This window comes from Caloenas nicobarica, chromosome 7 (genome assembly GCF_036013445.1).
Source record: "Caloenas nicobarica isolate bCalNic1 chromosome 7, bCalNic1.hap1, whole genome shotgun sequence".
NCBI classification, from domain to species: domain Eukaryota; kingdom Metazoa; phylum Chordata; class Aves; order Columbiformes; family Columbidae; genus Caloenas; species Caloenas nicobarica.
In genome coordinates this window covers 34,587,343-34,603,472 of record NC_088251.1, presented here as the reverse complement: position 1 = coordinate 34,603,472, position 16,130 = coordinate 34,587,343, and the positions used below count along the sequence as shown (strand labels likewise).

Genomic DNA, 16,130 nt, shown 5'->3' with positions numbered 1-16,130 from the left:
CGTAATTTTTGGACTGATTCCATTTGGGAGGAGTTGAACTGTAGTTCGGTGCATTTGATATGGGTCTTCACACTTCAAAGTGAAAATTATGTGGTCAGACAGCTAACAAGTTCTAAGCAATTTACAGAAGCATTGCAGAGCAGATGTTAAATTGTCTTTGTTTTGACTACAGCACCTGTTTTGTTTCTTCTGAGAGGTTCAAGTTTTTTCACTGATCCCAAGTTGTGGTCTTCAAATACGCAGCTGAGAATAGGTCTGTTTTTTAACTCAGCTTCCTTACACCTTCTTATAGTGACTCCTCTCGCTTGAAATTCAGCTTAAAGAGTTGAGGTTTCAGAATATTTCCTTTTTAATTGGTATCTTTTTGAGGAGGTGCTTCCTTCTTCAATTATCTTTGCCTTGCAACCCATCTCTTACGTTTCTCAGAAGTTTTTGGTAAGAGTAGAGAGCTCATCTGCTCTAAAGAAAAGCAAACTGTTTCTTTGAAATGTGGATATTTTTTGTGTTGCTTCACTTTCTCATTGCTCTCAGGACTGTTTGCTTAAGTCAAGATTTTGGGATTTGAGCCATCTGGTTTTATGTCAAAAGTTACTTCATGATGCCGTCATGATAAACAGATCTAATTTGAAGAGTTGGTGTGTAACAATAGAGCATTTGAACAGAGGTTTCGTTATTTATACAAAGAGTGTCTTGTTTAAAAGTTTGCACCACTCTTGTTGTGTTAAACTTTTCTGTGTTGCTTTTTTTTTGAGTGTCTTTGGTACCTGACAAGTATGCTTTCTAGCAAAACATGATTTTTAGTTAAAAGGATAGCATAAGATAGTATTGTAGTGGCAAGTACTAAGTTTGTGTGTTCACCATTTGTTGACAGAAAATTGGTGGTCTGTACTTGAACCTCCGTTGTTCCTCAAGATAGTGGAGCTCTACAAGGATGTCGTAGTCCACCTCTTGAAGCTGTGCAAGATGGGCATTCAGGCTTCTGAAAGAAGAATACTTACCAGTTTTCTACACACGGCTTTCAGAGTTCTGGAAATATTGCATAGAGTACGTTTACATCTGTTTTAACCAGTCACTTAATCTGTTTGGTTTTACCAGCACCTGTGTGTTGTGTAGTTGTTAAAAGAAGTTACTAAAGAGTTCCAAATGCTTGGACTTGGATCTACAGAGGTGTCTGTAATTGTTCCATCTGGACCTGTGAACCATTGGAATTCATGGTGATGGAATTGCCTATTTTCTTGGGAACACAGACTGAGTCAGTTGTATCTGTGAGGGTATGTTTGAAAGAATTGCCTCTTAACCTTGAAATGATAGCAAGTAAGATCACAAATGGAAGATAAGAGCAAGCTATATTTTGAACAAGAAAGATCTGCACAGTTTTACCAAGACATTTATATTCTGATTTGTTTATTCCGTTTGTTAGTATTGTAACTTAATTCATGAAAACTAATGAAGTTATGAACTTGCAACAAAAATACCCTAAAACATTTGTGTACATCGCAGTGTATTATCTAGTGGCTGCTGAGGTTTTCCTTCCCACCTCGTATTTTTTTCCCTCTAGTTTACTCTGGTCCTATGGAATTTTGTGTTTATATGCTAGAAGAGCATCTTAGGCACTCCTTAAGGTGCTGGTTAAGTACTGGGCACATTGGACCTCTGTGTGCTAAACATAACACCCCTCCTCCCCAAGCTGTCAGAAAGAACAGGAAAGATTTCTGCTTCAGAAATTGCAATTTGTATCCTATGGTTTGCCCAGCTTTTCCTTATTATGTATGGAGGTATCAAATTAAGACTGGGAATAAGACTGTTCAGTAACTGTCTTGTGTTAGAAGTACAAGATGTCCATTACAGATTCCCATATGGAAAGCTGTTGGTCTATAATAAATTATTATTTTTCGGCCTTGAGAATTTCTGTCACTGCTCAGGCTTGCAGTACCTGCAAATCATAACAACTGAGGTTGATCTTAAAATCTTAAAGCCTTATGGGTAATTGTAGAATTGTAATGTGGCTCTCCTAAGTTCCTATTTTTTTTTTTTTAATTGAAATCAAATTTTGACTTAATATGTAGCTACGTTGTAGAAATGGTTAAATTCGTACCTGCGCTACAGCCCAGCTATTTATATTGGTGCAGGCTTAGTAATTAGCTGGTATGGACTAAACTAAGATGAAAAAATGGGGCAACATATCTGGGGTGTTTCACGGATTTAGAATCTGGTGGTTTGGGGGGAGATGTTTGAGAAAAGTAGATTATCTGGTTATAAAGACAGAACTGGGGATCTTGCTGTTCTGGCAGTTAATGGTGCTTCACAGTCCTTGGGAAAAGAAGTCTGTGTTAGCAAAGTGTGGATGCTTCTGGATTCACATCATACTGTAGAGACAAGCCTTCATATAAAGTTTTATTTCCAGACCTCTCTTTCTTGAAGCTTGATGTTTTCAAATAAAAACTGTTCTTCTGGTCATGGGTAATAGAGATAGTATTCGTAGTGTAATTAAGAAGAGTTCTTGAATCATAATTCTTAAACTTGTGCAAATACAGGAACACATATTTGTTCCATTGTATACATTAATATATATATTCATCACTGTTCCTGTGAGATCATATGATGTTTCAAAGTGCCAGCACTGTATTGTGTGATGCTGTATGCTCAGTTAATCTTACTTTTTCTTTGTATCTTTGATGGGATCCTGAATAATCCACGTATCCCTGTCTTTAATATTGTATTTTGAATTCTTGTAGGTGCTATTGTTTTTCTAGCATTTTTTAGTAGCTGGGTATCTGTGACTGATGTATTAAATGCTTGAAAAACATGGAAATTGTCCTTTTGAAAACTTATACAAAGTGCTAACAAAAAAATAAATGTACTTTTTTTAGGTAAATGAAAAAGGACAAGTTATTCAGTATGACAGATTTTACATTCATGAGATACAAGATTTGATAGATATCAGAAATGACTATGTCAACTGGGTCCAGCAGCAGGTATTTGGAATGGTAAGTTGTGTTGGTTTTTATTTGGGTTTTTTGGTGGGGTTTTTTCACTCCATATTTTGTTTTGGTTTTGTCCCTTTAGAAGCCTGTAGATTGTTTAAGTATGGGCACTTTCTTTTCATAAAAATATCTTCATAGATCACTGATGCTGAACAGACTGCTGTTATGTCAGGTAGTAGCTAAGGAAAAACTGTTAAATCGGTGTGCTTCCTGTAGGGTATCGTTCTTAGGACTGACACTGCTCAACATGTTAATCTGTCGATTAAGAAGTGATTTGGAATGCTGTCACTTGAGACTTGCCATGTCAAAAAAGTTAGGGAAGGGATGGCCCAAGTCAGATCTCCTGTGTAAATGGTTTTGATGAGTTTTTCCTGCCTTCATGTCCACTAGTTCCCCATATTCTTACTTTTAAAATAAGAAGCCCTACTTGCCTATTGAACCAGTAATAATGAATCAAAACGTCTTTTGCTAGTGTAATTTTTGTCATAACTTGAGGCAAAACTGTTTGCTCAGCTCCTTATTAAAACTTGGAGGGGGAAATACAGAAGAAAATAGAATCTCAGAAGTATTCAGAGTATTCTCAGAAAGAAACTTGGGAGGAAATACTTTTATTCTTTCAACAACAGAAAAATGAGTGGGGAAAAAAGTATTCTGGCCATCACTTTCTGTGGGCCATGGATGTCAATGTATTTAACTTCTGAGTTTTATACGTACAATCAAATTTCAAATTTGTTAGTTTGTCATTACTTTTTATTCTTTTTCTGCTTTCTGCCTGCTGGGTGGAAACGAACTTGGCTTTCAGCGCAGGATAAGGAGGGTAACATGGCACCACATGGGTAACTTAGTTTTGTAGCACAGTTGACGTCGCTTGTGGAAGTCTCCACTCAGTCCCTGCCATATGTATTGATCTGTCTCAAATTTCAAGGGTCATATATCGTAGACCCAAATGATTCTTGCAACTTTATGATAAAGCGGTGGAGTTCTTTTGTATTTCTAAATTTTTACTCATAAAAAATGTTTTGTGTTTAATTTTAACATGCTACAGTCATTTGAGAATGAAAATACATAAGTAAAAGCAAATGTAATGTCTTATTTTATGGAAATAAACATTTAAAATGTTTAATTTTTTGCATCCAAGAAAATATAATACTTTAATGGACCTTTTTAAAGAGTGGTATATAGGGTGTTGGAAGGCATGATTGTGTTTGGTAGATTAGAATGTTTATGGCTGATATTTATTTCTCAGTAAACATCCTCTTGGGGGGGAAGCTGTAGATAAATATTTTTAGTTCTACATCAGAGATGAATAATGAATGCAGACACTAATGCTGCTTTTTCATCTTAATTATTGCTACCTTTGTGCAAATGCTGTCATAGGATGTCAACCATGGATTAACTGAGGTAAGATTGGTTGCAATCTAAGGAAATCAGAAATACGAATGTCAAAGATTGTCTGATGTGTTCTCTTGGGAGTAAACCTTTAAGTTAATACGGCTGTAATCTGAAAAGGCTTTCGTGGGCAAAACCATGTAATTCTTTGTATTGCAAATTTAGAGCAGCATTTGAAAACAAGGTCTACTTTAATCATATCTACTAGCTGTAATAAAAGTTTTGAAATTAAAATGTACTAAGTGAGAGTGTTGTGTGTGTGGTTTGTCGGGGGTTTTTTGCTGAAATACTAAACAATTGAAAATCTGCTTAATTTTCCTAAAATGTTTTGATGCTGCATTGTCAATGAGTAAAGACTTCTTTCTCTTTTCAGTAAAATAGATGAGTACTATTGCAATGACTTCTTTAACCTGATTATGGTTTTTAAATAAGCAGAGATATTCTTCTCATTCTAGTTAACAGATGTTCCTGTTACAATTTGCACATACCCATTTGTATTTGATGCCCAGGCAAAGACAACTCTCCTACAAACAGATGCAGTCATACAGATGCAGGTAGGAGTCTCAGCTTTTAATTGTTTTTAATGTTATGATTTTTTTTTTTTTTTTTTAGTTGGGAGTCTTGGGGGGTTGCTGTTGGTTTTAGTTTTTTGTGGGTTTTCTGATTTTTCCCTCTCCCCCTTTCTTTTCCCTCTCCCCCTTTCTTTTCCCTCTCCCCCTTTCTTTTCCCTCTCCCCCTTTCTTTTCCCTCTCCCCCTTTCTTTTCCCTCTCCCCCTTTCTTTTCCCTCTCTCCCTTTCTTTTCCCTCTCCCCCTTTCTTTTCCCTTTTTTTCCTTTTTTTTATTTCTTTAAACTCTGTGTATTGTCTTTTCCATAAGAATGAGAGGTCTAGTTTTAATCTCAGAGGATATCCATGATAGAAGCTGGTGGTTTTGGAATTTCATTGAAATTAGGTTGTTCATAAATCTAAGAAACTTCTTCTCATTAGTGAGGTGGCTTTTTGGGGGGGATGTTAACAACCCATAGTACAGGTGTGGGGAGAGGGGAAAAAGGCAACAAAAAACCCCATAAAAAACAGCCACCACTCCCAACCAAAAACTCCCAACCCCACCTACCACATGAGCAGAGTTTACATGATACATGTGTAGAGTCCAGAACTGGAAGTCAGTCTGTTTTGTCTTGACAGTAGCCAGTTACTCTTGCTTTTTATTTCTTATCTCGATGGGCTTAGGAGCTGGGGCTATTCTGAAGATCGGTAGTATCAGAGAGGCAACATGTTGGCACCATGTGAATATCTAGTGCACACCTAATATTTCATCTGTCATGCCCCCTGCAAAATGCCGCTGAACTCTGATCGGTGTCTGCAAGGTGGTAGGAAAGAAGCTTATCTTGAAAATCCAACATCTTGGATTGGGGTAGTGGGAGTAGGTTCCCTGATCTTGCAGTTTGCAGAAGTTTTTTGCTCTTTTCCTGTTTAATGCAATTATACGTTACTCCGAATTTATTCACTTATGTTTTAACTAGAGACTTTCCTAGAAATCAGGTACTTGATATAATTAATAAACAATAGAAGAAACAATCCTCTGTTGTGAGCCATATCTCTTGTCTAGAGATAGATACACTGAACAGCCCTAAAGTAACTGAGAGGATCTTCAATGTTTTCATGATTCTGTAGGTAGAACTGAAACCAGTGTGATGTGGTGAGCTATACTTTTGTTCAATGTTTGGAATTTTTAAAAAATAAATGTAATATTTAATAAATATAATCCATACCAGTTCAGTTGCTGTAAGGGTATAAATTGTATTCTTAAAAAAGTAAAGGACGCTACAGCAAAAGTAACAGCAGTAAGAGCACCAGCCCTCCCCCATGTTTATAATGTTTAACATAATAAAAATTATTGTCCTGAGTATAAAACTAAACAGAAGAGATAAGTCATGCTCAAGCAAAGAGCTGATGTAGAAAAGTACTAGCTTGCTTTTGTTATAATAGTTCATAATAAACATAGTTTCTTATGCCTTTGAAAATGTCAATACCAGCATTTGATGGATTCAGGAAAATGTTCACATTGAATATTTCTATTAATGATAATAAATAGTATTAAAACACACAACCTTTCAAGAGTTCTGTGCCATATTCAGAACATTTGCAACAGTATTTTGGTTTTGAACAATTGTAATACAGAATTTATAATACAAATTAAATAGATGAACAAATTGCTTTTCATTCTTTGAATTAGTTTTTAATGGATATTTTCATGCCAGATTTGTATTAAGCAGCTTACTCTTCTTTTGATGAATTGCCATATTTTCTTGCTTCCTTTCGTTATCCGAAGTATTTTGACCGGAATGTCAAAAACTGTGTTCTAAGACTTTCTTGAATGTTAGCATTGACGAAGCTAATTGGTAAAGGAAAATTATTGCCGGATATAAAAGGAATATAAAGAAAATTTGGGAAAATTCAGTAGCTCTCATAATAGCTATTCTCATTTTTTTCTTCCACACTTCTCAAGACAAGACTGATGGACATTTAATGTTGACAGGAACCTTGTGTTACCTGCTGACACTGTGTTGTTTTTTTTTTCCAGATGGCTGTTGATCAGGCTCACAGACAGAATTTGTCTTCTCTCTTTCTGCCAGTATTTGAATCTGTCAACCCATGCCTGATATTAATGGTACGGAGAGACAATATTGTAGGAGATGCTGTGGAAGTCCTAAGGAAAACAAAGAATGTAGACTACAAGAAGCCACTCAAGGTATTGCCAGTACATATTGCTCGAAGTGTCTTTCACTGATATGCAAGTAATTGAGAATAGTTCTGGACAAATCTTGTTTCACAATCTGTTTTTAATTCAGTGCTAACCAAATTGTGTGTTTCAGGTTATTTTTGTAGGGGAAGAAGCTGTCGATGCTGGAGGTGTTCGCAAAGAATTTTTTTTGCTGATCATGAGGGAGTTGCTAGATCCCAAATATGGAATGTTCAGGTATTATGAAGAATCCAGGCTGATCTGGTTCTCTGATAAGGTAGGGTGCTATCTATAGCAAATAATTTTCTTTTAACTTACAGTATTTGTATTAATAATGTATAAACATAGTGCTTTGCAGTACTTTTACTTCAAGAGGAGAAGTTGAAACATTCTCAAAAAAATGTTTATTTTTATCATCGTTAGATCAAAACTTTCCCTTTCTCTATTTCCCCATTCCTCGCTTACTCCTTAGCAATTGTCCCCAGCCCAGACAAGTTTAGTAGGAAGAAGTGCCAGCCAGAGTAAACTTGATTCCAAGAGCAGAATCAGTAAATCAAGGTGGTAGAGACAAATCCTTGAAGTGGCATGTTGGACAGGTCTTTCTGCGTTCAGTCACATTGATGGGTCTGTTTCGTAGGTAGTCATCCGCTCAATACTTCCTCAGAATTTTGATCATGGCCTTTTTATTCCTCTTTCAGAGAAAGACACTGACTAGGGTGGATATATCACAAATACCTGAATGTTAACATTTCTGCAGTTGTGTTTTTAGCCTTGGCTATTAACTCCAAAGGAGTCAATAGTGAGCTCCTCCTTCCTTGTCCTAAAAATACTTTTTAAAAAATTGACCTATATTTAAGCACTGAATAGGGCAATAGTAAGTCACTGACAAAACCAGAATCTTACTGCTATACTTTCAGCAGTTATGTATCACTTATAACATAAAATGTGATGTATCTCAGGTTTGTTTGGGGTTTTTTTTAAGTAGAAAGAGTTCCATTTCCTCGGATTTCAATCCCTCAGCTGGTTAAAACTATCCTGTTTTCCTCAGTACTTATGGATACTTATATAGTTAAAGAAAATAGAAATGAAATTCACTCAGATTATACTGCACTGTACACTTTTTTCTGGACTCTCTAAGATTAAAACAACTTCTTTATTTTAAACCATCTTGTCTGTTTTCTGTTCTTAGACCTTTGAAGACAGTGACTTGTTTCATTTGATTGGTGTTGTCTGTGGGCTAGCAATCTATAATTTTACTATTGTAGACCTTCATTTCCCTTTGGCTTTGTACAAAAAGCTATTGAATAAGAAACCATCCCTGGATGACTTAAAGGAGTTGATGCCAGATGTTGGCAGGTAAGCAAGAAAGAAAAATGAGTGTTGCTAAGAATTAATTTTCAATTCAATGTTTTCCTTTAAGGATTTTAGAGGAAAATAATATTAGAAATTCAAAACCTTTGAGTTTTAGCCATTAATTTTATAAACCTAAGTATGAACATGGTTTTAGTTCTGAACAGCTTATTTAGTCCATCAAGGGAAATGCTTTTGCTTATTTTGGGAACAAATCCATGCTAATTATCTGCCATTGCATGAGGATTTGAATGCACTAACAGGTGGGAGGTTCAAACAAGCAGAAGTGGATGTTTGATCGTCTCAGTGTTGTAAATGCGAAAGTTTTTGTGGGCTCAAGGAGAAATTAAACAAGTTAATGAAAGAGCCCATCAATGGTTAATAAGTCCTTACCACCTCTGGTTTAGGAATCCCTTAGGTGAAGATCTTTTCACACCTGGAGATAATCAAAAGGAAATAACGCCACGAGTAATAGCAAAATGATTACTTGAGATTTCCCGATGTTGCGTAAGGTGCAAGTCAGTGAGCTAATAAATGAAATAACTGTTTTAACTTACCAAAGTATAAAGAACACTTCAAGAAAATACATTCGTCTTTCTTTCCAATGATGCAAGTACTTTGTAACTTATTTTGCAGGGGAATGCAACAGTTACTGGACTATCCGGAGGATGACATAGAAGAAGCATTTTGTCTTAATTTTACGGTAAGTTATAAGTGCCTCTGGAGTGTTTGCGCAAAAACATCAGCCGCTAATTCCCATGAATTTTAGCTTCTGTGTCTGCATTCATGTTGCTGTTAGCTAAGTGGTGGGAAGAACTCCACACAGGAAATAAGATCTATACTTTTGTTGTTTGTTTTAAATAGATCACTGTGGAAAATTTCGGTACAACAGAAATTAAAGAGCTTGTTCCTAATGGTGCTGGCATTCCTGTAGTCAAACAAAATAGGTGAGTTTTCTGGGTTACAGAGTAGTTCAGTGTTGCTGTCTGCCTTGGGAATGGAACTGGGCTGCTATAAATACCTTTTACCAAACTGTTATGCTAATGTTGAAGGCAAAACTACTTTGGTTGTTTTTCTAAGCTGTTCTCATGTGTATTGTTAAAATAGGTATGGTATTTAAGGACTTACCAGCTGTTGAGAGGATATCTAATTATACTCAGAATGTATACTACTTTTCTTTTTTTTCCCCACTGTGAACTTAAAAGAATTTTGAAGCTCTTTAGGGCCCATTTTTGACTATATGGTCTTCATTTTATAAGATTAAAAATGGTTGTGGTTCTGCAGGAAGTCATATATAATTGGAATTTAGTGAGTAAGGATGAAAACTTCAACCTAGATGCCATTATCTGGCAACTATTCATATAAAGTTTTATTTCAGATAAGCCTTCCTTTTGTAGAGTGGATAAATTGATCTATTGTCACGTAGTGTTATTGTCAGAAAAGTGTGTGAAGGTGGATGATGTTTCCTTGGCCAAGGGTTCTGTTAGTTCTGTTTATTAAAGCAGCCTCTCCCACCCTTTGTTCCCTTTCTGCTCCTGGAGGACAGGCAGAATGGATCTGGTGGTGCTTTTGTCCCTTTTTGCAGAATGTACCTTTTTCCTATCTCTCTCTGTCCATTCCTCTTGTGTATTCCTATTGGAATAATCATAAAAGCTGTATCACATCAAGGAATTTTTAGTTCTTCCCCTCCATGCTGCGGAAGAAGGTGTTTCCAACAAGACATGAGAAGTCCTTGTAGCGAAGCACAGATAACAGGCCGTCTCTTTTACAGCATCCCAACTCCTTTGCACCTATATTTATACGGTATAGGACTCAAATGTCCGTTTGAAGTTGATTTGCATTTTTAGTGCAAATATGGTAATCTTTTTAATGAAAAAAAAGTGACAGCGAGTTTGACTAGTTGGTTTCAGGGCACTGCATGTAATTCAAGCCTGTGAGCTTGTCACCATGCAGTCCAGTTCAGGACAATGCATACAAATAAGAGAAATGGTTATAGTGGCTGAAGTAAATAACACTAAATATTTTCTGTTGCACATAACCAACTCTTGTCTTGGAGGTGTGGAGGGGAAACACATTTATGTGCCATTTTCATTGACCTGAAGCAGAGAATGTAATAAAATATTAGGATCCTTTTTGCTTAACTCTTTATGCTGTGTTCTCCACACTGTTTGATTGATAGAAGAAATGACAATGTGCTGCTTTTTTTATTTACTCTTTTTTTTTCCCTCTCAACATAGTTGTTTTTTTCTTCTTTGTACAGGCAGGATTTTGTGGATGCATATGTGGATTACATCTTCAACAAATCTGTGGCTTCCCTGTTCAGTGCATTCCATGCAGGCTTCCACAAAGTATGTGGAGGTAAAGTTCTTCAGCTCTTCCAGCCCAGTGAGTTGCAGGCAATGGTGATTGGGAACACAAATTATGATTGGAAAGAATTGGAGAAGGTAAGAATCATAGTTAGCTATTTGTTTCATGTATGTTTAATTTGAAGATGCAAAAGCAAATAGTTGAAGTGTCCTTTTGAGCTCTGTTTAAATTAATGTGACTTCCAGCCTTCGTTGGATTTGATTGCATGAGTGAGGAGTATTTTTTTTTTTAACATCAGTGAATGAAGACACTAAAGTATTATGTAACTTCCTGCTTAAAGTTTTCCCAAATAATTTGTGAAGGAAATCAAACGTAGAAGAGAGAGGAAGAAAAATCCACAAAACGAAAGGCAGCTGTATACAATGTATTATGTTAGAAGGGGAAAAGTGAACAAAATGCACAGTTAATAAAAGTAAATAATCTTGATTGCCAAAACTTGCTGTGAGACATTGCCACTACTTTCTTTGGATTGAAAATGCTTTGGAGTGTGTGAATCTGTCCATATAGACAAAGGCAGACTGAACAGCTGAAAAAAATTGAGCAAGGAAAACAGCAGTATGGCACTAGATTATCCTAGTAGTTCTATGTGTGAACAATAACCTTATTTCCTGCTCATTTTAGAATACAGAATACAAAGGAGAATACTGGGCAGACCATTCTACAATTAAAATGTTCTGGGAGGTTTTCCATGAGTTGTCTTTGGAGAAGAAAAAACAGTTTTTGCGTGAGTATTTGAAACTACTTTGCAGAAATTGCTAATTGAACAGGATCCCTGTGATTTCAGGCTCCTGCTAGAAGAGGGCAGATATAAGTATTTGTCTGTAGTGATGTGATTAACTTTATCGGGAAGAAAAAAATTATAGTAGAAGAAATTGATTATGAAGTAGTCTCTGGTTTTGCTGGGGTTGTCCTGAATAATTCTGAGCGGTGGGCAGTTACAAGATCACAGTAGACCAGAGCAGCATTTAAAAACAAACAAAACCAACCAACCACAACAACAACAACAAAACCACCACCAAAAAAGCCCGAAAACCAGCAACCTTTCATTGTACTCGTGTCATTTATCTGATGACTAGGATTGTTTTTTCTGTGTTTTGACATGTTTTGCATCCTACAGTTTTTTCATTGCACATGGATGGGATTTTAGAGTTCTAACTGAGATACCTCAGGTTGCTGATATGAGTGGAAATGTACAGGGGAAAAAACAAAGTTATGGAAGCTTTCTGTCAATGAGCGTTTGTTGAGAATAGACCATAGGTTAGTTTCCAATTCAGATAAGTTTCTTATTGAACAAACGTGTATTTACAAGATGCTTGCAAATGCTCAGTAACAGTGTAGACAATGGATTTTAAGTAAGAAATTCTGCCTCAACTACTACTTACTCTTTGGGGGTTTTTCTGTAGGTTTGTTTGTTTGTGTAGTGGGGGGTTTTTTGGTTGGTTGGTTGGGGTTTTTTTGGCTGGTTTCCTATGTTAAAATGAAATCTTTGCCTTTATATATTACTTGTTATGTCACAGTTAACAGTTTGTATGTCTAAGGTGGAGATTGGTTAAGTCATTATTCCCTGTTTTTCAGACTTCTTAAAACAACTTCAGCATGAAGAGCTAACTACTGCTGGAGTAATTAAAAATGCAAATAACAATTAGAACTGCATATATGACATATACAATGTTAGTCTCAAAATACTTTCAAGACTCTGTTTTTTCTTGACAGTGTTTCTGACAGGCAGCGATCGCATTCCAATTCTTGGGATGAAGTGTCTTAAACTAGTGATCCAGCCAACAGGAGGCGGAGAAGATTATCTTCCAGTAGCCCACACTTGCTTTAATCTTCTTGATCTTCCAAAATACACAGATAAAGAAACTCTGAAATCTAAGTTGATCCAGGCTATAGATCACTACGAAGGTTTCAGTTTGGTATAACTTCAGAAATGAGAGTTCTGTGTAATGTGGGATCATTAAACTATCTTTCTGTGTCTTTCTTGTGGTGGTAAATTCAGTGGATTAAATGATGGAGTTGATAATATAACTGATTATTTTCGAAAACGTTCAGTGGTACGGATGTTCATGGGAGCCAAAAAACATTTACAAAAATGAAGAACTGTCTTAACGCATCCCTTCTTGTACAGAACCATGTGGATTTTGCCATCTTAGAATAAAAACGAGAGTATCGTGAATGGGAGTCAAGTGTCACTAACATGAATTAACATTTCACCTTATGCAAACAATTTGGCGTGTGAGTGCATGAGAGACTTGCTTAAGTTTTTCAAATCACTTAGTAAGAACATTTAACTTTTTCCCCGATGAATTCACTTGGTAACTTTTCATTTTGTAAATAATAAATTTTTGTGATAAAACAAATATGTTCCAATAGCAGTATGGTTTCTATTGCTTGTAATTGAATATGAGCTTATTTTATGGCTTTTAACAAAAAAGTGACTACTCTGATTTCTGAAGATATATTTTTCTGGTTTGTTTTAAGAACCTTAATAAAAGTGATTGTTGAAGAGACATTCATCTTCACAATGTACAATCCATGAAGCAGTCAGTTAGTGCCGGTACAAAACTGCATACAATGGCATTTTTAATATGTGAATGGACAAGCCGACTTAATACACTGTTTTATTTTTAAGGACTGATCCTGTAATGAAGTGGACACAATTATAAAAGAGGTTAATTTATCATTTGGAACCTCTGCAGCCATGTGTCAAGAGTACAGCTTAAAAGAAAAAGATGCACCAGACAGTTGTTGCTGTCAAGAGGTTAAACATTTATTTTTAAATGCTGAGAGCGTAGTTTATGGTTTCTAGTAGAATTTTCACTTTTTTCCAGTTAAATGCATTTGAAATAACTCTTTAACACCCCCCCCTCCCCTTTTCTTAAGATTTTATTTTTAGTATAATTGCCCTGAGACAATTGTGCTTAGCCTGGACACTTTTGGATTTGACTTTCCTTCTCTGGTTAAATTCCAGATTTTGTGGTGTTAATGCATATGTGACTTGCAGCTGTGAAACAAATATTTATTTTTTTTAGATTTTTAAATGCAGTGAAAAAATTCAAGCTATAATAAAAGACTTGAATTAAAACCTTTGTTGGTTGATGTGTATGGATGCCGGCATGATGCATATTTCTTAAATTGGAGGGTACAGCTGGGATACCAAGATCTCACTTGAAAAGTAGGGAAATTCATTCATTGTAATAAATCGTATAACTTGTGGTTTCTGTGTTGGCAGTAGAAGTGGATATAATACCAAGCAGTCAGTACAATTAAAATAATTCTTTTTTCCTTAACACTGTGTTTTTACAGCTTTCCCATGCAGTGTAACCTCTAGTAATTTCGTTGTATGCAGCCTACATTCCATCTTTCACAACGTTTGTTACCTGGCTGGGAAATTTTCCCTTTTGTGAAAAACAAGAAATTTAACAAATACTGAAGCAGCTTAATCTTACTATACAAGGAGGAAAGAAAAAGAAGGGGGGAAAAAAAGTATTATCCCTTCATTCTACCAGGTAAAACACTCTTTTTAAATTATGAAACACCAAGATTGCAAATGCAAATATTCAAAAATCAAGAAGTGGCGAAAGTAAAGCTGACTTCTTCCTTTTTCCCTTGCGTATTATTACGTGATTAAGTGCTGGTTTTTTTCGATGGGATTTTTGTTTAACATCTCCACCTGGCACTATATTATGTATTTAATTTCCCTGTGAGACTTTCTCTAATTTTTACTGAATTGGATTTTTCATCAATATCAATATTGATCCAAAAGATGAGTGATAGCCTTATTCTGTAGAGGAGGGGCTCTGAGACAGGATCCAAACCATAGCGACTGAACACTTGCTGATCCGTTGGTGCCCAGTTTGGGATGTGCTGGAGACCTCAGATGTCCTTTATCTTTGAAGTGCAGTTGCTGACTAAAATTGCTGTGGCAATTACTTCATATTGCTGCAAAAGTTTCTCCAGCATCAGCAAGACATATTTCTTACTTTCTTGGAACATTTGGTGGCCATCAGCAAGTACTGGGAAGGCGGGGGTGGTGGGTGGTTGGTTAAATGCCACGTTAAGAAGGCAGTGGCAGAGCAGGGCTGGAGCTCCTCAGGACAACACTCACCTGAGAGTTATTTCTGCAGTTCAGGCCTTGATTTTATCCACTTGTGCAAGAAATGGAGTTGAATCCTATGGAGTGTGATCCTATTTGCTAAATGCTCCCGATTATCTTACAGGTGTTAGCTCAGGCTGTGCAGAGAGACAGGTGCCCTGGTGTAAAACAGAATTATCTCCACAACAAGGTAATGTGTGTGTGTAAAAGCCCCTCTCCTGAAGCACTTGGGCCCAGCCAGGCCTGGGGGGCTCTCAGCGCCACAGCTGGTCCTGTCCCGCTGGTTCCTGCTCGGACACGGTGAGTCCTTTAAAGACCTGTGGTCACGTATCTGCTTCCACCACCTCTCACTGCCCAAATTTGTTTAATTCATTTTGAGGCCACTTCGAGCTCCCACAGCAGTTGAGTTCTGCGGTTCACGTGTGGTGGTTTCTTTTGTTGCATTGGCTTTTCTGCATCTTCAGCTGAACCGGCCTTAGGTTGGGAGAGTAAATAGCAAATCTTTTCCTTTTGTGCACCATTGTTACTATTATTATTAGTTTTCCTACTGAGTCCTAGCAGCCTGTGTGTCTGAAATGTGCTGAGCGAAGGGTGACTGTGCCGCGGGTACTGGTGTGACTCCATGGCTTCCCTTGATCAGTTGTAGTTTGTTGCGAGCCCGTTCTTTCACAGACATGGCCAGTTGTTTCAGCCTGAAATTCTGCATTTTGAACTGGATTTCATTCTCGAGTCACTCTGTAGATATGTATATTATGCAAAGAATTGCAACTGCCTTTAGATTTGACCATTGTGATCTGGTATTCAAGGACAGATACTGAACTTGAGGTACTGAACTGTGTCTTCCTTTTTCTGAAACTTTTTTCAGTCTTTCAAATTGATTCTGAATGCTGATTTCATTCAAATTTTGTACTTATAGCTCCTTTCAATTTGATGTTGTTCAACACTTTGCTGTCATGCATTTAAAAACATTTTGTGTTTTCCACAATCAAACCCACTGATTAAAATGTACCAGATTCAAGATAGACTCATAGAGAATACATGGCCATTAAGAAATAATTATTTCAAGATTATTAAATATGGGCTTATGTTACATCACCTGAAATACTCTTGCCAGGTCCTTATTGTGTCTGTTGCATCAAAACAGACTGAAGGGGGCTGGGGAATGGCACCGTCTTATAAACAACTGCTGGTACTTTGCTTT

General features: G+C 36.6%; 1 protein-coding gene across 5 annotated transcripts in view; it reads left to right on the top strand.

The window, feature by feature from the left end:
- Positions 1-13,887, top strand: part of HERC4 (HECT and RLD domain containing E3 ubiquitin protein ligase 4) — a 44,191-nt gene extending 30,304 nt beyond the window's left edge. For 4 of the 5 annotated variants that reach the window (XM_065639470.1, XM_065639468.1, XM_065639469.1 and 1 more), the window contains 12 exons: positions 872-1,044; positions 2,871-2,987; positions 4,362-4,385; positions 4,829-4,927; positions 6,958-7,125; positions 7,250-7,393; positions 8,306-8,472; positions 9,103-9,169; positions 9,331-9,413; positions 10,727-10,910; positions 11,455-11,557; positions 12,547-13,887. In XM_065639470.1, the coding sequence (XP_065495542.1) occupies positions 872-1,044; positions 2,871-2,987; positions 4,362-4,385; positions 4,829-4,927; positions 6,958-7,125; positions 7,250-7,393; positions 8,306-8,472; positions 9,103-9,169; positions 9,331-9,413; positions 10,727-10,910; positions 11,455-11,557; positions 12,547-12,755 (1,538 nt within the window). In that variant the 3' untranslated portion in view covers positions 12,756-13,887. The remainder of the gene's footprint in view (positions 1-871; positions 1,045-2,870; positions 2,988-4,361; positions 4,386-4,828; positions 4,928-6,957; positions 7,126-7,249; positions 7,394-8,305; positions 8,473-9,102; positions 9,170-9,330; positions 9,414-10,726; positions 10,911-11,454; positions 11,558-12,546) is intronic. The other variant, XM_065639472.1, reaches the window with a different exon arrangement.
- The last annotated feature ends 2,243 nt before the right edge of the window (positions 13,888-16,130 follow it).